This window comes from Gymnogyps californianus, chromosome 1 (assembly GCF_018139145.2).
Source record: "Gymnogyps californianus isolate 813 chromosome 1, ASM1813914v2, whole genome shotgun sequence".
NCBI lineage: Eukaryota > Metazoa > Chordata > Aves > Accipitriformes > Cathartidae > Gymnogyps > Gymnogyps californianus.
The window spans coordinates 164,714,222-164,735,611 of NC_059471.1; the positions used below are offsets into that span (position 1 = coordinate 164,714,222).

The window sequence follows — 21,390 nt, forward strand, 5'->3', positions numbered from 1 at the left end:
TTGTAAGTCTGAAGTACAACACATACACATCCCATGAGGTTTTGCGTGACATTTAAGTATCGATTAAGGCTAAAACTTCAGGAGCTCAATATGCCTTACACCCATGTGACCATTTCACTTCTTCCATGGGATTTGTACCAGCAATTTCAAAAGGCAGAGTTTAAAAGCCCCTGCATGTAGGGAGTGAAACAGAGTCAAATAAATTGTCTGGGCTTCCTGCGCCAGCTCAGCTGAGCCAGGCACCCGTGTTGGCCCGTGATGCGGTCAGTTCTGTCTGCTGGTGCTTGGAGCACAGGACGAGGCAGCCCTATTTAAAGACATATTTCCATGTGTAGAAAGATTGGGGCTATGTCATTCCTATGGTAATTCTTGTCCTCTTTTCTAAGCGGGATGATTAAAGACGCTAACCTTACTGTGTCCCAAGCGCACAAGGCAAAAAGCTTTATCATGTGGAGTGTTCAGATTGTTTCGCATTGCAGTGGCTGCTACTTGCTACAAAAGGAAAAGGGGATGCATACAAGAGATGCATGCATTTCTTCATAGCTCTGATGCTGCTCAAAGGTAGTGCAAGATCCTTTACTCTGTCTGAAGTCCAAATTTCAGCTGTAATTCTCCAGGTGTGCCCTCTTCTTATTTTGGGAATTATTTCTTCCATTTTCCTATGACCCTTTCAAGTACAAAATCTACATGCAATGCAAGCAGGACTGACTACAAGTACAAAAAGGTTGTGGATTTTACTGGTGATGAAAATTCCAAGCTGTCCTGATACTCCATTCACACACAAACTACTTATTTTCTACTGTTAAAATGCAAGTATGTCCAGAATTGCTTCCTGAGCTTTTCTGTGTTAAAAAATGGATGGAAGAACCTTTGTGATTAATACTTAGTACCATTTTTGACAAGGAATGCTTTTGGAACGATCTATCCATCAGGAGGGGCTGTCAAATAATTTAGTTCTTTGCAGCCACCAAGGAAACACAAACCAAAACCTAAAAAAACCCTTTCCACCTACATAGGCCTCTGGTTCTGTGACCCCAGTCCCCGAGGAAAGAGCTACCCCTGCTCATTGTGATGCTTCTTCCTTCCTTGTAGGTGTGTGAGCTGGGAAGGGAGAAGGGGTGTTCCCAGCTGCATTCCCCTCTACTTCCAACCCTCTTCTCCAGTGAGATTTAGGTCATGTCTCGAGCTGCGCTGTGCTCTGATACAGCGAAACCCTGAGACCAGGTTTTTGGAGCCCAAGGACTCAATTTTTTCCTTTACAATCTGAACCAGGCACATTTTCATTACTGGCAAAAAGCATTACTTCAAGGTGTATATAAGACCAAATCTTTTTCCCTAGCTGCAGTTAATACTTTCTCCCTCAATGCTAATTGTTTTGAAATGCATTCTTTTCCATTAAAACCAGAAAAAAATCTCTGGGAAACTGACATAGCAGTAATTTGCCCTGTGTGTTGAGTAATTATAATCTTTGGCCATTAGGAAAAACAATTTGATTTCATAAGTAGGTGAGCAGATATTGATTTACTCCATTAAAAAAAAGAGCAGGAAGTAGTATAAAATTGCTATAGGCAGTGTGTGATTTGTTCAGGTTTTGGATCAGGTGTGTGGCATCTATTTCTCGTTTCTGATTCACTGTCTGGTCAGTTAACTAGAGAAAGTTATTTGTTTACCCAGCTGGTGTATTTCACTTTTGCAGAAATAAAAGCACATTTTTTTTTAAACATGATGATTAATAAATATAAATTTTGCTGTAGGTATGCTGATCTAGAGAAGATATAAGTCTTTCCAAGAGTGCTACTAACTTTATTATTCTATTAAAAACAAGATAGGGGAATTTTTGTAACTGTTTGGATTGTTCTTCAGTTTTCTTTATGGCTGGTTATTCACTACAGGACTAAACTGTAATGTAACTCTGCTAATTAGATATATAAAAGGTTGCTGATATAAAAAATGTATTTTGATAAAAATGATTGTATAACCAAAAATAAATATACCCTTTATTTCAGTTGCTGTGAATAAAGAGGTATTTTGAAGATAGACATGGAGGGTAGATAAAAATACAGCACAAAGGGCCTGTTTAAAGATTATGTATTCTAGCACTTCCCAGTGTTGAGAACTGTTAGGATTAATAGCCTTGCTTAGCATGAGAAGCTAAAGCAGTTGAAGCCTTAGGCCAGAAGAGCTGACTGAAAGTAAACTTTTTGATAAAAACTAATGCTGCAAACACAGAACTAGCTGAAACCGGCAGATGCAAGCAGAATGAAGAAGATAAGGACTGAGGAAAAAATTCCAAGAGAAAGAGGTAACTTCAGAAGGCCAGCCCAGCGACCAAGAAAACCAAGAAGAAATCAAGAGACCACGACCAGAATTAAGTGATTGGACTTGGGGATCGGGTGATGGGTGCTACAGGTATAATTGGGGGGCGCGATCTGGTGTAGGGGTCCCTCTTTGGAGGTACCCAGCTCGAGCTGCTCTGCATGTCGAATAAATAAACCACTAATTTACTCAGCAGATTGGAGACTCGTCTTCTTTGAGCAGGAGCCTAGGGCCGAGCCACGTTGAGGTGGCATCCGCATAATTCCTACCATGGTCTAGGTGGCGGCGGCATAATTCCTGCTACACCAGGATGATGTATTTGAACACTGTGCCATTTTACTCTTGCTGGGTGATGTCATCTGGTAGAGTGGATTTAAGAATACAAAGAACACTGCTTTGAGCTGAATGGGAAAGAACATTAAAGAACATGAATGATGGAAGAATATGCTGTCATCTGATTTTATATTCACACTATTTGCTTTATTAATTTTGAATGTTCATCCTCCTGTGGGATGAAATTGTTATGTTTGCTATTCTTGCTGAGCCTAAATCCTACTACTTTTACCTCTGGTGAAAACAAGCACACAAAATTTTCCATGGTAGTTGTTTTTTGTCATTTCAGAGACTTTGGTCTCAGCACTGATAGAAAAATAATGGATGTGTTAGAATCAGATCTGATGACGTGTGTGCACAGTAGAAATGCTATGTTCACATTATAGCCCCCTAATATTGCCTTATCATTCATACTGAGATTGGAAAAAGAAATCATAAGCAACATTTTCTTTTCTGTTGAGTGAAGAGTTTCATGAGCCTAGAAACAATTTCACATACTGAAACAGCCTTTTTAAAAAAAAAAAGATCCCCTGAAATTTCTGTGAAAGCTATGTTAATGAAGTGTGCAGCACGGAGCATACAAAGACAGGAAAGGCAAAAAGAATGCATATGGATTCCTGAGCTGTGAGGCCAAAAGGCACCACCAAGCTCCAACTCAAACTCAGGCAACAGGGCTGCTCTGTGATAGCTGTAGTTTGAACTAGGGTCTTTTTTTTTTTTAGGACAACATAATTGAATTTGACTTTTACATGACTGATTATAGAGAATAATAGCCGCTGACAAATTCTTCTGATGATCATCATCAGTATCAAAATATGAGCACTTTTAGTATATGATATTTTCTAGAGTCCCTTTCTAGTAACCCACACAACCCCTTACACAAAAACCTAGAGACTGGAATATACCATCATTTATTCATCTTTTTAGGTATTGGACATATACACAGGCCCAGAATATACAAACCATGTTAAAGTTTGCACTAAGGCACTTGGAGAGCAGATCTCTGAACTCCATTTGAAGCTGCTGAAGAATGGAGTATGGAGGATGCCTCTTCCCACTGGATATCTGAAATCCAATCTGAGAGGTTCCCATCAGCCTTCAAGCTGAAATTAACTTTGATAAATTGGTGGCAGATTTAAGAGAGACCTGATGCCTGTCTCTCTACCTGTACTACCAAACAACATGCATTCAGTGCTAGAAAGGTTGCCTTTTGTGATTCTGTGGTCCCTGTGTGAACTAAGTGTGTTCAGAAGTCCACAGATTATACTTGGAATTCAGGATTATTCAGATCCAATTTGAGAGAAGGTGATAATGGCTTTGATCTGGATCTACAGCAGCATCCAATTACCGAAGAATGTGATGGAGTGATTCAGAAACCCTGTGGTCTGAGGCTGAAAGACTTTAGGGCTGATTAGTAGCTATATGATAAACTCTGATAGTTTACGAAGTCAGCCCACAGTGGCTAGTTTCTTAGTGTTTAATAGTTTTAATACAATTAATGACATATAAATACAGGAAAGGTCAGATAGGTATGAAATAATATTTATCTTCACTTTGTGTTTTTAGTTACAAGGGGAATATTCTCTACCTAAAGCAGTGGTAGGGAGAAGCTATGCAAGTTACTGTAAAAATCACATGCACAGTAGAATTATTAAGAAAATTGCTGAAGATAAATAACTTTTAGAAAGGACTTCTGTGTTGTATTAATCACTGGGCTACTGGTAACAGCTTATTAAGATAAACGTCACTTGCTACTACATAAATTCTTTTACAGTACAGTTCACTGTAGACACCTCTCATTTCTGCTAAAAAAAAAAAAAGAGAAGACTGAGCACCATCAAGTGGTAGATGTTGTTACAGCGGTTACAAGCGTGTACGTGGATAAGATTCCATTAGTCGTAATTTTGACTCCCGACTAGAAAACAGAAGCCTTTTTTCCTTCAATTTACAATGCACATAACATAAACATACTTAGAATAGTGATGTATTGTACAAGAAATATACATACCACAATCTTAAAACTGTAATAGAATGATAAATTAACAGTATCATCTAGAAAGAAAATACAGTAAAAAAAACCCTTTAGCTACAGCAAGTCATTTGTTGCAGAAATAAAGCATATGTTCCCTGACACACAAAATTAGAGAAAAACTTTTATCGAAATTAATCTTAAGTGAAACTTAAAAAATGAACATAAATTAAGAATTCACAGTAAAGAACTAAAGCTTTTTTTTCCATATTTAACTGTACAGCCCTTTTATTGAAAAGGTGGGTGGCTCTTAAAAGAGCCTTTGGGTCGAGGAGGTCTGGCACAGGGCGCAGAGGCAGCTTACTTGGAGCTGGTGTACTTGGTGACAGCCTTGGTGCCCTCGGAGACAGCGTGCTTGGCCAGCTCGCCGGGCAGCAGCAGCCGCACGGCCGTCTGGATCTCCCGCGAGGTGATGGTGGAGCGCTTGTTGTAGTGCGCCAGGCGCGAGGCCTCGCCGGCGATGCGCTCGAAGATGTCGTTGACGAAGGAGTTCATGATGCCCATGGCCTTGGACGAGATGCCCGTGTCGGGGTGCACCTGCTTCAGCACCTTGTACACGTAGATCGAGTAGCTCTCCTTGCGGCTCTTCTTGCGCTTCTTGTCGCCCTTCTTCTGCGTCTTGGTCACCGCCTTCTTGGAGCCCTTCTTGGGCGCGGGGGCGGACTTGGCCGGTTCAGGCATCGCAGACAAACGCGCGTCTCTCCCAGACCACAACTGCTGCAGAAGCGACTGCAAAGAGGCGAATTGAGGGCAATGAGCCGCGCGTGCCACGTATTTATAACTCTCTTATGCAAATGACCAGCATTCCCTTTGCGTGCTTTCATTGGTCAGAACACAACAACGCGTCATAACTCCTCTATAGCCGTTTTTTATTGGTCGAGATTCGATTCACCTCCTCATTGGCTGTCCAGAGGAGACCTACTTCTCAGCCTATCAGCGAAGGGGCGAGGTGGGAACGCGAGGCTATAGCTGAGGAGCGCTGGCTGGGTGCTCCGTTCTGCTGCTGGTTGCTCTTAGAAGCGAGCGAGCAAGCAAGGATGTCCGGCCGCGGGAAGCAGGGCGGGAAGGCGCGGGCCAAGGCCAAGTCGCGCTCGTCGCGGGCCGGGCTGCAGTTCCCCGTGGGCCGCGTGCACCGGCTGCTGCGCAAGGGCAACTACGCGGAGCGGGTGGGCGCCGGCGCCCCGGTGTACCTGGCGGCCGTGCTGGAGTACCTGACGGCCGAGATCCTGGAGCTGGCGGGCAACGCGGCCCGCGACAACAAGAAGACGCGCATCATCCCCCGCCACCTGCAGCTGGCCATCCGCAACGACGAGGAGCTCAACAAGCTGCTGGGCAAGGTGACCATCGCGCAGGGCGGGGTGCTGCCCAACATCCAGGCCGTGCTGCTGCCCAAGAAGACCGACAGCCACAAGGCTAAAGCCAAGTGAACATAAGGGAAAGGCGTCCCGTTGTCTCTTCAGGAGAAAATAATCCAAAGGCTCTTTTCAGAGCCACACACATAATCATAAGAGAGCTCAGTTATCCGTACTATAGTTATGCCGTTTTATATGAATTACTCAACCCGTGTTTTCTTATTTTCTCCATCTTTATTGACAGTATTTTTGGCTTGGTGATAGTATCAACGCTCTCCATGTTTTCGTTAACAAAGTCGTGCCAAAACGTACTCCCAAACCAAATTCTTCCTGGTATGGGATATTTTCCGTTTAGTTCTTACGCCAAAGAACACGGGAACACTGTATTTCGGCGAGAGCTCCTGTCCCTACCCGCTCTTCCGCCTTTTTCTTCTCCGAGAGTGGCTGAAACAGCACCAGAGACACGAAGCGTAATCGTCTTCAGGGAAGGGGGGAAGGGGCAGCGGGCCGGGCTCTCCGCTGGCCAATCCTTGGTCAGGGCGGTCTTTTTCAATACTTAAAGCTCTTTTTCTTTCTCATCGGGAACAAAAGGAATGGGAGAGCTCAGGGCTATTTTCAGGTCAATAAAGAAACCTCCCCTCCTCCCCCAAACAGACAAAACCATTTAAGGAGACACCTTAAGAGAAATAATACAACAGATTAGACATGGCTCAGTAGTAGCGTGCCTAGCAATTGCATTACTTTTGTTACAAAATATATCCTTAAAAAAACATACATCCGATGTTTATCAAATCACTATTATAAAACATTGCTTCCTGGTAATCAAACCAATTACTCGGCAAAAAAAAGACGTAAAAGTCTGCACTTCCCTAAAGCCGCCGCGTTATACCGTGCTCGTTAGCGTTTCTTTCGATAATCGTAGGGGAAAAAAACACACAATTGACCTCTGACGACTTACGAATTACTTGATCCTTGCTGCAGGTTACTGACGACCTCGGTGCCTCAGCTCCTTTAGGGAAAGTGTGGGTGGCTCTTAAAAGAGCCGTTGGATAACAAAGTATGTAGAGCAGGACTCTTCTAATATAATTTACTTCTTTTTGGGCGCCGCCTTCTTTGCCTTGGCCGCTTTGGGCTTGGCCGCCTTGGGCTTAGCTGCTTTGGGCTTCACTGCCTTCGCCTTGGCCGGGCTCTTCGCTGCCTTCTTGGGGCGGCCTGCCTTGGCCGCTTTCTTGGGACTCTTGGCTGCTTTCTTGGCCGTGGTGGCCGCCGGCTTCTTGGCTTTCTTGGGGCTCTTCTTCACCGCCGCCGCCTTCTTGGGCTTCTTGGCAGCGCTGGCAGGTTTCTTGGCCGCCGGCTTCTTCGGCTTGGCTGCGGCCGCCCGCTTCTTGGGCGCTTTTTCCTTCACTTCTCCAGGCTTCTTGTTGAGGCGGAAGGAGCCGGAGGCGCCGGTGCCCTTGGTCTGCACCAGGGTGCCCTTGCTGACCAGGCTCTTGAGCCCCAGCTTGATCCGGCTGTTGTTCTTCTCCACATCGTAACCGCCGGCAGCCAGCGCCTTCTTGAGCGCGGCGAGGGAGAGCCCCTTGCGCTCCTTGGAGGCGGACACGGCCTTGGTGATCAGCTCGGTGACGCTGGGGCCGGCGGGCTTGCGGGCTTTGGAGCCGCCCGCCGCCTTCTTCGGCTTCTTGGCGGCAGCCTTGGCGCCGGGCGCGGGCGCATCGGGGGCGGCGGCGGGAGCGGTCTCGGACATCGCGGCGGCGTCCTCTGCGGAGCAGGCGAACACAATTGGGCTGGCGCGGGTCAGATGCTCGTATTTTTAGAGAGGAGCCGCGCGGTGATTGGTGCGTTGCAGAGCCCGCCCCGCTGCACGGCCGGGGAGCCCTTCGGTGTGCTCGATTTGTGTTTCTTTGGACTAACAAAAGTGTATTTTCCTCGGAATTTCTGCCACCAAATCGCCCCATTTCCCCGGTGAGGGAGGAGAAGAGCAGGTACTTGCGTTCGGGAGAGTTTCCAGCCGCAAACACGTGGGCTGAGTTAAAGGAGAAGCGATAAATCCCGTGTGCTGCTGCTGCAGAGACCTCTGAAGAGAGAAACTTTTGTTTTTCCTTGCAAATTAAAAATTTCCTTTTGAAATAAATGTTACAGCAACGACTCAGTCTGATTCTTTAGAGGGTTTTCTTGGGATCAAAGTTGAAATCTGCCGATTTAAAGCTATTTTGACAGTTTAAATTGATTTTGAAGAGGAGGAAGTAACACAAACTCTTCTTTCAGCTCTGAATATGGATTAAGAACCAGTTCCTTTGACCATGTGTTTTACCTCCTAAAACGCTAAAGTCTAGTGAAATAGTGTCTCGTACAACCTCCTATTGCACTTTTTATAGAGCCATAAGCAATTTGTTAATATCTGGAGATTTATGAACATACAGTTGTTTTATTTTGTCTTCCTGGAATTTCAGTAGAAGGGAGGCAAACTTAACCAGCTACCTTGTGTTGGGTGTTTTCTTTCTTTTGTTTGTTTTCCATATGAATTTCTGTACCAGTTATTAAGTAAATCAAGCTATTTGCTTTTCATGTTGCATTTCAATTTCAAGTAAACAGTCACTTGATAGCTGATATTACAAAATGCAGCTTTGTAAAAGAAAGCAACCTCCTAAACTTCTGGTGATATTTACAGAAATTATCTTTGTCTCTCTAGTAATTTAAGATGTGCAAGGCCTAGTGTAGCAGTTTAGTAGTTATGCTATTCCTGCCCAGAGAGTATTATCTTGTTATGTATTTTCTCTAATAGTCGTAGAATTAAAAAGCATATTACTGTGGGTTTTTTTTTTTACACATCTCACACAATATGTCTGCACAAAGGTTTATCTAAAGCCAATTCTGAATCCTCTTCCCACTCTAAATAAAATCCACCTAATTCTTCCTCATGCATTTTACAGCCATCACTGAAATGAGGAAATGCTTTCAGGACAAAAACTAGAACACTTTCTGATAACCTGCGTTTTAACAAGGGGAGAGGTAGGCCATAGGTCATTCCTAAAGAAGCAGGAAGAATTCAATCAATATTGATATCTGGTGGAAGATGATGTAATATGCTGAACAGAACAGAGCTCTGGAATGATATTTCATTAATCTGTACCTGATTATAAACAAGTGTATTAGCCATTGCCTTTTGTAGTTATTTGAGAATCTCAGAGACTATACTTCAGCCCTTCCCTCTGATTTCCTTTGATATTCTCAGATATAACACATAATGTGAGTACAGTATTTAAGTACATATTAGCAACCAAAATTTCAGATTTTATGAATAGGTAGTTTTGGGTAAGTGTAATCCTATTTCCACTTCATTGTTTCATTTACTATGACTGCTTTGTAAATACTAAATGTGTACATAACATGAAAACAATTTAGTTTGCTGTAAAATTGGGTTTCAGTGAATATGAAATGATGAATAAATGCAATGAAGGGAAGAATTGCAACCTGAACCCTTGAAGAAAAAAATATCAGAAAAAAGGTTGCAGGAAAAGTGCACCTGAGCTCTGTAATGCTTCAACAGAAAGATAATTGAGAGAAGGGCTAATCAAATTGGGGCTTTCAAGGTCTTGTTTGTAAAAGTTACGTAACATAAAATAAGGATACAGGAATGAAATAAATTAGAGTGGATGTGGATATTGAAGACATACCTTCACAAATTACCAAAACTGAAGTAAAATAAATATATATTTTTTAAGCCTATATCCTACATATGTTTGTAAATCAATGAATGAGACTTTCCATTGACTTGACTACATAGTGAAATAAAGTAGCAATGCCGGGAGGAGATGACATTTAGCAGCTACCAAGACACTTCATAGCACATAGACAGAGGAAAAGCATAGACCATGAGTGCCGTGTCAGCAAAATGAAAACTCATGTTGCCTACCCTTGTTATTTTGAACTCATACACATTTATTTCAGTAACCTTCACTGGAGGAGATTTAAATACTCCAGCCCTCAGTTGTGGCTTCACAGAGTGTTGATTCACATTTATTGGTGGCTGAAATTGAGGTGGCTAAAATGGTCATCATCCCAGTTGTCTGCCTGGCTTTTCTCCCAGCAGTTGCTACCCTCTCCCCGTTCCCAACAGGGACAGCTAAGAATACGTGTAGCAGCTTCTGATCTCCAACAGTTACAGTCTACTATCTTAAAATAAACTGAAGTAACTTCAGAAATTTCATGACACAGAGAGAAGCTCTGATCTTTTTTAATGGCTTTGCAGCAAAGACATAAAATAACTTCAGCAATGTAGAACTGCTGATTGGAACACCTGTTCTTCTCTACATGAAAGAAATTCAGGCAGGAACAACATTTTGGAAAGTTAAGGTGCATTTGGCAATTTTAAAAAGAATTTGCTCCGCAGTCAGAGCAGATAGTTTAGAAGGAATGGACAGATGCACTCAGGCAAAGAAAAAATGTGGTGAAGGTTTATATAAAAGGCAGGAATGGCAGTTTCATCTCCAGCTGAGCAAACAAGAAAAGGAAATAATCCTGTTTTAGGCATAGGATACTGTAGAAAGGCTTCATGAAGAAGGTGCCACATAGACTCCGACATGCAGTTTGGCTTTCCCAATAAGACTGGAGGGAGGTAGGCTTCATCATTCATTAAAAGAGGAGGAGAGTGATATCAGGATCTCCAGAGATACTTTTGGAGAGAGCATTGCTGTAATGTCTACTACATCTGAACGACTTCAATCCTTCTCACCTCCTGGGCACCCCAGCAGGCCACACTACATCACAAACCTGAACAAGATAGCAATCTGAACCCTACAAGTCACTTCCCTTCAGACACCCAGGTCTGTTCAACTTTTGCAGTTATCTATTAAGACCTCTTGGCATAAGCAAGGAGACATATGAACCACACCAAGGGCTGGCACTGTACCTGAGAGCTATCAAAAATTCCCATCTCCGGTGTAGGACCTGCCAGTACCTGTTCCTAAGAAAATGAGCTCTGGGTTATATTTAGATATGTTTGCAATAATGAGAGGTAGCACAGTAGTTGTTCTTCTCAAGCAATTTTGTTAGGAGGCATTAGCATGAGAGCTAGCCACCCAAATGTGGCTAATGGGCTGCTATACCTGCTGTAGGTGAGTCCTGTGGTCAGTCATTCTTAGACAGCTGGAGGAAGTACAGCTGATATGCCTGTGCACCACAGCCCCTCTCCTTCCTTCAAGTGACAATTTCCAGCGAGATTTCGGTGAGGGCCTTTACGTTATGTGCTGCACTCCCGCATACATGTTCCACAGGAAAGAGGTGTAAATACTCCCTGCAACCATGATTACACTCCTATTACAGTGTTACACCCATGCTTTACTTGCCCCCAGTGACTTCATCCTTCATCTGAGTTACAAATGTAATAACTTGTGTGATCAAACCAGCCAGCACAGTTTAACAGCTTTTAACCCTTAGCTAAACAATTTTAAAGTGGTACCTACCAAACTACAAACTCGTTGCAGCTCAGCAACAAGTCTCTGCCTACATAATACTAATGTTGCTGCTGCTGCTGCTGTTAAGACTCGTGAGTGTACTGAGGCCACACAAGGCCTTTTAAATGCAGTGTGTGGCTGAGCATCTATAGTGGGCAGGACAAATAGGGTAGGGCAATGGATGACTGTCCCCGTACACTCAGCTTCCTGGCATGTGGCACACTCCTCCCTGTACTCTTGGTTAAGGGTTGGGGCACCTATTGTGGCCTCCCTTCATCATTGTCATGGCATGTCATTTGGGAATTGAAAACATGTAGTGCAAAACCTGGATATGTCCATAGTTAGGAGGCACTGGGAAGGATGCCCTTCCTGGGAAAGCGAAAAAACCCAGCAAAAATGCAGGGGGCCAAAACCCTTCCCAGAACAGCTAATGAGGAAAAAAGATGCACTTTGTTCTCTACTGTATGGGAGTTTACCAGGTTAACACATTATTACTTTTCTCACACACAGGCAAAGAAAAGGTCCTCACTGTCAGTCAGATATCAAAGAACAGAATTATTTGTGTCTTAAAGTACTTTGGTCTTCTAAAACTAACCTGAGGCACTTGACAAACTGTCTTCTGGACCACCCTGGCATGCTTTGAATGTAGTCATCAACCAGTGATTGAGGACCTCAGGCCCTGAGGCAAACTGTCCGTGAAAGATAAGCAACATTAACAGAAGCTCCATCAGCCATGGCTTCCCAAAGAAATCATCTCCTCCTGAATCGACAGTGCCTCTCTTTCACCTGCATTTAACAGTGAATTCCACTAAGGAAGGGTGCCACCACACTGTCCTTTCAGAGCAGCCTCTCCATCAGCACTGAAGCCTGGCTGCTCAGAGAAGTGAGAAGCCCACTCTTCTTCCCCACAACACCCTGGCACTTTTGCGTGCTTTCTGCCCTCCACTCCTTCCTATTTGTGTGTCAGTGCTCCCTGTGAACGCTGATAAGAGCGAGGGAGCAATGTGACCTATCCACATGCTCCCTCCAGCCAGAGCCATGTTTGGTACCTATAGAGGGACAAAGTGTCCTTGGGCACGTAGTGCATGCACAGCTGGTCCGCAATCCACCGTCTCCCTGGCTGGTGACACCCCAAGTGCTGATGTGACAGGCTGTCAGGTACATTTGGGTTAGCAGGCAACCCATTTTTTTGCCACACAGGCAGTGATGGTGGCACCCAGACACTGCGTAGGCTGGACTTCTGCCATCGATGAGAGCCAAAGCACTGTGTCACGCACCATGTGAAGGTGCTCTCATTAAGTGATGCTGCCTTTCCGGTTTTCCTCAGAGGTGTGGGGGTGAAACAGGTACTGGCTCCAGATAAGGCTGTGTCGTGGTTTAGGCCCAGCTGGCAACAAAGCACCACGCAGCTGCTCTCTCACTCCTCCCCCCTCGCTGGGATGGGGAGTAGAAAATACAACGAAAGGCTCGTGAGTCACGACAAGGACAGGGAGCGATCACTCACCAAATTATGGTCACAGGCAAAAACCAGACTTGACTTGGGGGAAAAAAAAAAATCAATTTAATTTGTTACCAATCAAATCAGAGTAGAATAGTGAGAAATAGAACCATATCTTAAAAACACACCTTCACTCCGCCCCTCCCTTCTTCCTGGGCTCAGCTTTGCTCCCTGTTCCTCTACCTCCTCCCCCCACAGCAGCACAGGGGGATGGGAATGGGGGTTGTGGTCAGTTCATCACATGTTGTCTCTGCCACTCCTGCCTCCTCGGGGGAGGACTCCTCACGCTCTTGCCCTGCTCCAGCGTGGGGTCCCTCCCACAAGGGTCAGCCCTCCACGAGCTTCTCCAACCCGAGTCCTTCCCACGGGCCGCAGTCCTCCACAAACTGCTCCAGTGTGGGCTCTCCCACAGAGTCACGGCCTTCTCCGGGCCCAGCCACCTGCTCCGGCATGGGGTCCTCCACGGGCTGCAGGGGAATCTCTGCTCTGCCGCTAACCTCCATGGGCTGCAGGGGGACAGCCTGCCTTCTCACCACGGGCTGCAGGGAGCACTCTGCTCCAGTGCACCTCCTCCTCCCTCTCCTTCTGCACTGACCTCAGTGTCTGCATGGTTGTTTCTCTCACGTCCCACTGCTCTCTTCGCTGCAGCTTTTTTTTTTTTTTTTTTTAAGCAGTCTTTTCCCTTCTTAAATATGCTAGCACAGAGGTGCTAACACCATGTCTGATTGGCTCAGCCTCGGTCAGAGGCAGATCTGATTTGCAGCCGGGGAAGCTTCTAGCAGCTTCTCACAGGAGCCACCCCTGTAGCCCCTGCCCCGTTACACAAGACTCCCCCCCCCCCCCCCCCCAACCCCAACCCAGGCTGTTTGTGCCATCTTTCTAGAGCAGGAGTATCGCAAGGTAGCACTTGGGTGCCAGCAATATAGGCTGGCTGTCTTCCCATAGAAGGTAGCAAAAAGGTTTTGAAGAGTTGTTTAGTGTGTAAAAGTGCCGTAGCTTATGTTTTCTACAGTGCATGCTTTGCAGCAGTGCATTCTATGGGCTGGTGCCAAAGTGGCACTGTCCCTGGTTAGGATGTCATCCAGACTGCCAGGGGCACTGGAAGGGCTGACTGGTGCCCAGATTTCCCCACAATATACAAATGAGGCCAGTCGCTCAGCACTCCTGCTATCAGAGAGTTAGGAAGTCAGGAAACTGGCTTCACAGTTTCATGAGAGTATGTGCATACACTGTGGGCACATTCAAGAAGAATATATTTCACCTGTTTTGCTTGCAACCTGCCATGTATGATCTGGTCCCAGAAAGAAGGATTGGCTTCCATAATAAGTGTATTAAGTCTAAGTCTTGGTCTTCCTGACATAGTTTTTTTTCTGTTTTGCACACTGAAAATGCAATCAAGTTTTGGTTGATTCGTGCATGAAATAAGAAGTAGAATAACAAGTTTAACTTTTGTGTGCTGTTTGAGGTTAGTAGTTTGTAACATCTTACATTTAATTGTATGGTTAACAAGACTAGCACACAAGGCCAGCACTTAGGAGCAGGGATCAGCCTGTGTCCAGCTATACAGAAGTGGTAAGTAAAGAGGAACCAGGTGGGGTTTTGGGTTTTCCCAAACTGCAATAGGAGACACCTACAAGAAAGGAAACTTAATATCCCAAATTACCCAAAGCTGTTGAGAAAAGGGCCTGCTGATCAATAAGGTGAACACTTGAGTAATTCAGATATTAACTGTCCAGATCTAATGCACGTTCATTTATATAAACCTCTTCCTGGGGGGGGGCAGGGGGGGAGAGAGAAAAAAGAAAGAAAAAAGGAAAAAGGAAAAAAGAAAAGAAAAAAGAAAAAAGAACCAAAAGTGGAGGCATAGGTGTAATCTGTGCTTGTTTTATTAATTCTTTAGAAGAAAACAGGTCTTGGCATGCTTGAGTACATGGAAAGGCTTTCAAGGGTTACCACTGTCAGCCACATCACTGGATGAGGACAAGAATGTTTGCATTTGACACTAATGAAAAGAAAAGGTTCTTACACTTGAAAACTGTTCAGTTTTAGTTGTTGTTTTTTTTTTTTTTCATTTTACAGCATATGCTTATTCTCCTAACATGCTGAATGATCTTAGCTCTGTTGTTTGTTGGGGTTTTTTTTGCCTTTTTCTTCCTAGGGTAGCAGGGTCACCTGGTTATGGTCTCTTCAGTGTTGAAGGAGACACCAGCTGTATTGGGCTAGTATCGGGGACACACAAGTCATAAGTCTGGGAGAGGACAGAGGAAGAATACAGAGTGTAGTCATAGAGCTTGTTTCTGCAGTTAGGAATATTAGCATGGATCCAGAGTGGGGAGAAATGAATGGGCAATGTGAGTGGGACAGCCTTGAGATTGTGCTGCCCTTTGAATTGCGTTCTGGACAGACTTATGATCATAACACTGGAAGAACTGAGTAGTTCACAGGAAACTTCCACCTGGGCCAATATCCCATCTATGACAGAGGGCAGTAAAAAAAGAGTGTAAGAACAATAACTGATACCTCATCAAAATGATGCCTTAGGTCCTAGTGATTTGTAGACCAGGGACTCACTGAGTCAGAGGGCATGTCTTTGAACTGGACAGCCTTGAATGGATTTTTCTCCTGTGTGTTTATTGATTGCTTTCTCTGGACATAACATCTCTCATTTTTCATGCTTTAGGATGTGGCTTCAGCATAACAAATTATAAAAGGTTGAGGAATAGGTACAGTGGGAGTGGTAGATGGACAAATGGGTAATGGACAGGTATACTACATGGAGTGTATCCCTTTCATACAGGAGAATCTAATTTATATAGAGTTAATTGTCCTCAGTGTGTGCGTTACAAAATGGTGCTGGAAAACATGCTTTCTGTGATGTAGATGAAGTGTGACAAAGTGGCAACCAGCAAAGAGAGTGAACTGGACCCCCTTTCCTGTAGCTGAAGAGACGTGAAGAGAATATGTTTGAATCAGAGGGAATGACAAGTCATTTGAAAGAACAGAGAAAAAGAAATCATGAGTCTTCAGGGCCAGGCAGAGACATTCCTATATAAAATATCTGAGTGGAAAGATGCTAAGGAAGAATTACCTCACCATTACATTTTTAGATCCCATCACTCACACAGACCTTTCCTCCTGGAGTCACTGTAACTGAGGCAGAACCAAATGCCAATGTCAGTGAGACAAAGGCTTGTCAGAGTTCACAAAGATCTCCCTGAGTCCTTCATCTTAAACGGCTCTCATCTGTCTCTGTGTGGGTAATGACGTATATATTCGGCCATGATGAGCACAGGCAAATTCTCCATATTGGTATTATGCTAATCTCATAGCCCCAGTGGGCCCTGAGCTACAAAAAGAAGGACTGCAAGGATAGCCAGAAGAAATAAGGTATGGATTTAACAGTCATGATGACTGATTTTCAGAGTCGTGAAGTCGTACCAAAATGAGAGAAATGTCACTGGCAATGTACACTGGTGAAAGGAAAACGTATGACATGAAAGAAAGAGTATCTATCCGCTCAGAATGACGCCAGGCCTTTGAAAACATGGAGGTACACATGCACATAGATGACGTAGCCATTTTTATTGTGCATTTCACATACATGACTAATTTTCATCCAGTTAGTAGCAGTGATCTAAATGGAAATATAATGCTTTTTGAATGTGACCAGGATGCCTGGGACTTAATATGAAGCAACACTCCAGACACAGGACAGAAAATGAAAGCTCTTCTCCAATTCTATGCTGAAAAAGCCTTTTGTGGCTTTTGTGGCCAGTGATGCTATAGTCAGAAAGTCCAGCATAGCCAGCTTCTAGAAAAACATGCATGTTTCTTTCTGGTCTGAGGTGAAGGCATAGATGTGATTTTCCTGATGCTTTACAGCATATAAGCCAAATACTAGCATAAGGCCACGGAGGTGACCTGTCAGTTCTTACATTTAGCAGCCGGTTCTAAATACTACCATCGAGTCCTTGCGATGTGACCTCAGAACTAATGAGACATAGTCAGCATGACCTTAATAACGGTCCGCGGAGGCCTCAAGGCCACCGGCTCTCTGCGCAGTGGCGCGCTCGGCCCCTGCAGAGAAGGAAGGTCTGGGCGCCGCCGCCCCGCCCGGAGGGGAACGATGCCGGGAAACGGCGCTTCAGGGGCACCGGGTCTGGGGCAAGGCGAGCGAGGCGGAGACGGAGGCGGGGACTGGCGCGGCGAAGCCGGCCGGGGCCCCGGAGAGGTGCCCGAGAGCAGCGAAGGGCGAAGGTCCCGCCTCGCCGCGCCCGCGGAGGGCGGGGAGGCGCAGGCCCCGCCCTCGCCAGCCGTGCCCGCCCCTGCTCCCAATCAGGTCGGCTCCCACCACATAAAGGCCGCGGCGCGGCCAGTCTGCTGCACGCAGCTCGGAGCAAGCGAAAAGCAGAAGGTATGTCTGGTAGAGGCAAGGGCGGGAAGGGGCTCGGTAAGGGAGGCGCCAAGCGCCACCGCAAGGTGCTGCGCGACAACATCCAGGGCATCACTAAGCCGGCCATCCGCCGCCTGGCTCGGCGCGGCGGCGTGAAGCGCATCTCAGGGCTCATCTACGAGGAGACGCGCGGCGTGCTGAAGGTGTTCCTGGAGAACGTGATCCGCGACGCCGTCACCTACACCGAGCACGCCAAGAGGAAGACGGTGACGGCCATGGACGTGGTCTACGCTCTCAAGCGCCAGGGACGCACCCTCTACGGCTTCGGCGGCTAAAGCTTTTCGCTCCCAGACCATCTCGAGAACCCAAAGGCTCTTTTAAGAGCCACCCACTTTCTCTTTTGAAAGAGCTGTGTCGCGTTGCGTGGGTGTTGGTATATTTGTGCTTCTTTGTTTTGTACGCTCCCATCATCCCTATTCCCCCCACCCCCATTTTTCTTGCGGACGGGCTAGTCTTGCAGGTCGGCTCTGCGTTCCTTTCTAGCGCCCTGCTGCTGCATCATTCCCCTTCCCACCTCTTCTGCCGCCTCTGCTTTCCGGCAGCTGCTTTCGGAAGAGCCTGCTGGGGCGCATTGCCCTGCAAGGCGAGCGCTGTGCTGGTTTGTGACTTCCCGAGGCATTTCCCGATGCCAGGAAGTCCTGGAAAATGCCGGGGCCTGAAGGGCGAGCCCAGCGCCTCTCTTCAGCGGCTTTGTTTGGGAAAAACACGGGCCAAGGAAACAGTCCCCCTGCCCCAACAAAATAAAAAGGAGGAAAAAGGCAAAACCCGGCTCTGTTTCGCCAACTTTCCTACTGCAGGGCGGCGGATCCTTCGTTTTCTCCTGCCTGCACATGCGCGAAGGGGGGAAGCTGCAGTGGCTACGCCGGGTTCGCTTCAACCGGCAGAGCGTGGAAGGGACCTCGCTCTTGCGCGGGGGGGGGGCTGGCGGCCTCTGTAGCCAGGCCAGGCCCCATCTCCGGCGGCGAGCGGGTTAAGCGCCCTCGCTCTTTCGAAAAGCCCGCGCGGGCAACGATTGGCTCCGGGCGATTCCGCGCTCGGCAGAGCCCCCGCTCTGCTCCGCGGGCGTTCGCCGCAGCGCAGCCCCCGCCCCGGGCACTGCCCGCCCGGGAGAGCAGCACGATCCTCCGCCCGCCCCCTAGCCGGAGCGGAGGTGCGGGGCCCACGAGCAAAACGCAGACTTCCCAGCCGCGCCTGAGCTCTCCGGCATAACTGGGCCAGGGCGGCTACCGAGGGGAGACTCCCCCCTCCTCTCAACGAGCCAACCCTCCCGCGAGAAACGCACGCACGCACGCGGTTCCCCCGCCAGCCGCTCGCTAGCATCCCAAGCTCCTTCTCGAGACTGTGGGTGGCTCTGAAAAGAGCCTTTGGGTTTCGCTTCTGTGCTCGGGACGCTTCTCCAGGCCCAGTTTACTTGCTCTTGGCTTTGTGGCTCTCAGTCTTCTTGGGCAGCAGCACGGCCTGGATGTTGGGCAGCACCCCGCCCTGCGCGATGGTCACCTTGCCCAGCAGCTTGTTGAGCTCCTCGTCGTTGCGGATGGCCAGCTGCAGGTGGCGGGGGATGATGCGCGTCTTCTTGTTGTCGCGGGCCGCGTTGCCCGCCAGCTCCAGGATCTCGGCCGTCAGGTACTCCAGCACGGCCGCCAGGTACACCGGGGCGCCGGCGCCCACCCGCTCCGCGTAGTTGCCCTTGCGCAGCAGCCGGTGCACGCGGCCCACGGGGAACTGCAGCCCGGCCCGCGACGAGCGCGACTTGGCCTTGGCCCGCGCCTTCCCGCCCTGCTTCCCGCGGCCGGACATCCTCAGTCGATCGCTTGCCCGCTGCTACGCTCCCGCTGCTACAGAAAAAAAGCCCGTGAGTTACTCGCGCCCTGAGGCCCGCCCTTATATCCCTTCCCTTTGCGCGGCCGGCGGCTCCTGATAGGCCGAGGCGCCTACCGGGGAACGCGCACCCAATGGCGGAGCGAATCTCCTCCTGACCAATAGCGAGGGGCGCAGCTCTGAACGGCCTCCGCCCGCGCTCTCGAGGCGGCCAATGACGAGGCGGGAGGGGCGGGCTTCAGCAGACGGCTGCGCCGGGACGGAACGTCCACTCCCGCCGCCGCAGCCCGGACCCGCGGCGGCCGCGCCGCCCCGTATTCGCTTGTATCGTCTCTCTTTTTTTTTTTTTTTTTTTTTTTTAATTGTTTTAAAGCAGCCGGGTCGGCAAAGCGCGGGTTGGGAGGGCGGAGTTGAGGAGGTAGAGAGGAAGAGAGAGACAGCGTGGCTGTGTCAGTGAGCGGGAGTAAAGCGGGCGTTACCGGGAGAGGGCAAAGGCAGTACACCTCCCGCCGTTGTTTCACGCTGGGTCTTTTCCCCGCGGGAGGATTTCGCCCCTTTCCAACACCGGGTCACCCCAAAGCTTTCCGACCTTCCAAAGCTGTACGCGCTTCTTTGCATCGGGAAACCACCACAGCTCGCTCCTTCTATCTAAAAGTTCAGTTGCTGCTTTTACATCTTTTATCTCGATATTTCAATAAAATGAATGTTAGGCAAGTTTTGTAATATAACATAAATAGTAGGAAAAAAAGGTTTTATCGCAGTGTTACAGCTCTTTTTATTGTGAATGGAGTGGCTCTTAAAAGAGCCTTTGTGTTGGTTAAAATATTTTTTCAATAAACATGGTAATGTTCTAAACCGGTTTATGCACGTTCACCGCGGATGCGTCGGGCCAGCTGGATGTCCTTGGGCATGATGGTGACGCGCTTGGCGTGGATGGCGCAGAGGTTGGTGTCCTCGAAGAGCCCCACCAGGTAGGCCTCGCTCGCCTCCTGCAGCGCCATCACGGCCGAGCTCTGGAAGCGCAGGTCGGTCTTGAAGTCCTGCGCGATCTCGCGCACCAGGCGCTGGAAGGGCAGCTTGCGGATCAGCAGCTCCGTCGACTTCTGGTAGCGCCGGATCTCGCGCAGCGCCACCGTGCCGGGCCGGTAGCGGTGCGGCTTCTTCACGCCGCCCGTGGCCGGCGCGCTCTTGCGGGCCGCCTTGGTGGCCAGCTGCTTGCGGGGCGCCTTCCCGCCCGTCGACTTACGCGCCGTCTGCTTCGTGCGCGCCATCGCTCACAGGCTAAAAACTAAGGTAGGGACGACCACAAGCACTAACACCCTGCCTGTGTTCGAGGAGTATATATAGCACTAGTGCCTTCTCTGATAGGCGGATGGGTACATGCTGAGTCTCATTGGTGGATTCAAAGTTTAAAAATCCCGCCACTGGCAGGTACCGCCTATCCCTTTGCGTCTTTGTTCTTGCTGTATACTGTGTGCCGCCTAAACCGCCATTCTTTTATCCATGTATACTTTTTCTATTTCTGGTAAGCCTTCATATGCTATTGATTTTAAAAGTTTTAGGCACTGAGTTAATAATTAAGACTTCCTTTTTAAAAGACTATTTTACTTTCACTGTGAGATTTTCCTTTTTTTTTTTTTGTATCGACAGTTCCGTGCAGAGCTAACAAGTACAAAATTTCTCTGGAAGATATAGAAATTTTATTTAAGTACTTTGAAATATTACAGAAATATAGAGAAAATAAAAAGAGAACAGAGGGAAAAAAACAGTTAAAAACAATAAATTGGAAAGAATAACGAGAAACGTGATATTAGAAAACATAAGGTTAATCAAAGAAGGAAAAATATCAGCCCATTTTAGTCCCTATTCACTACATGAACACATCAACTGTACTAAGGAAAAGAGGACTAGAGGATGAGCATAGGAATCAAAGGCTGTAACTGAAGCTTTAGATGTGACCAGGCAGTGAATGCAGAGGCCGTGTTCAACCGGTGTTACCCTCTGTGCGGGGCGGGGGGGCGGACGACACAACACGACAAAAGGAGCGAGCTGTGGTGGTTTCCCGATGCAAAGAAGCGCATACAGCTTTGGAAGGTCGGAAAGCTTTGGGGTGACCCGGTGTTGGAAAGGGGCGA

The 21,390-nt window shown here is 47.4% G+C and overlaps 6 protein-coding genes across 9 annotated transcripts; 2 read left to right on the forward strand and 4 right to left on the reverse strand.

Moving 5' to 3' along the window:
• Positions 1-4,925: 4,925 nt before the first annotated feature.
• LOC127014199 (histone H2B 1/2/3/4/6) lies at positions 4,926-5,552 on the reverse strand. The gene has a single exon (XM_050893384.1). It carries the CDS (start codon positions 5,357-5,359, stop codon positions 4,979-4,981), a length of 381 nt encoding a protein of 126 aa, XP_050749341.1. The 5' UTR covers positions 5,360-5,552; the 3' UTR covers positions 4,926-4,978.
• Positions 5,553-5,715: 163 nt separating this feature from the next.
• LOC127014167 (histone H2A-IV) lies at positions 5,716-6,748 on the forward strand. 2 transcript variants are annotated; one of them, XM_050893324.1, is made up of 2 exons: positions 5,716-5,796; positions 5,902-6,748. In XM_050893324.1, the coding sequence occupies exons 1-2, from the start codon at positions 5,716-5,718 to the stop codon at positions 6,103-6,105; spliced, it is 285 nt and encodes a 94-aa protein (XP_050749281.1). In that variant the 3' UTR covers positions 6,106-6,748. The 2 variants fall into 2 exon arrangements, with proteins under 2 accessions (XP_050749281.1, XP_050749271.1); XM_050893314.1 differs by having other exon boundaries at positions 5,716-6,748.
• A 240-nt stretch (positions 6,749-6,988) lies between these two features.
• On the reverse strand, positions 6,989-7,777 carry LOC127014104 (histone H1.01). Its single transcript, XM_050893187.1, has one exon. The coding sequence runs from the start codon at positions 7,775-7,777 to the stop codon at positions 7,118-7,120; it is 660 nt and encodes a 219-aa protein (XP_050749144.1). The 3' UTR covers positions 6,989-7,117.
• A 9,623-nt stretch (positions 7,778-17,400) lies between these two features.
• On the forward strand, positions 17,401-18,173 carry LOC127014203 (histone H4). Its single transcript, XM_050893398.1, has one exon. It carries the CDS (start codon positions 17,401-17,403, stop codon positions 17,710-17,712), a length of 312 nt encoding a protein of 103 aa, XP_050749355.1. The 3' UTR covers positions 17,713-18,173.
• A 9-nt stretch (positions 18,174-18,182) lies between these two features.
• On the reverse strand, positions 18,183-19,234 carry LOC127014105 (histone H2A type 2-C). 3 transcript variants are annotated; one of them, XM_050893203.1, is made up of 2 exons: positions 18,873-19,234; positions 18,183-18,570 (listed from the first exon to the last, which is right to left on the reverse strand). In XM_050893203.1, exons 1-2 carry the CDS (start codon positions 19,232-19,234, stop codon positions 18,408-18,410), a joined length of 525 nt encoding a protein of 174 aa, XP_050749160.1. In that variant the 3' UTR covers positions 18,183-18,407. The 3 variants fall into 3 exon arrangements, with proteins under 3 accessions (XP_050749160.1, XP_050749178.1, XP_050749169.1); XM_050893221.1 differs by having other exon boundaries at positions 18,513-19,048; positions 19,154-19,234; XM_050893212.1 differs by having other exon boundaries at positions 18,513-19,234.
• Positions 19,235-19,975: 741 nt separating this feature from the next.
• LOC127014133 (histone H3) lies at positions 19,976-20,526 on the reverse strand. Its single transcript, XM_050893259.1, has one exon. The coding sequence runs from the start codon at positions 20,524-20,526 to the stop codon at positions 20,116-20,118; it is 411 nt and encodes a 136-aa protein (XP_050749216.1). The 3' UTR covers positions 19,976-20,115.
• Between the last annotated feature and the right edge of the window lie 864 nt (positions 20,527-21,390).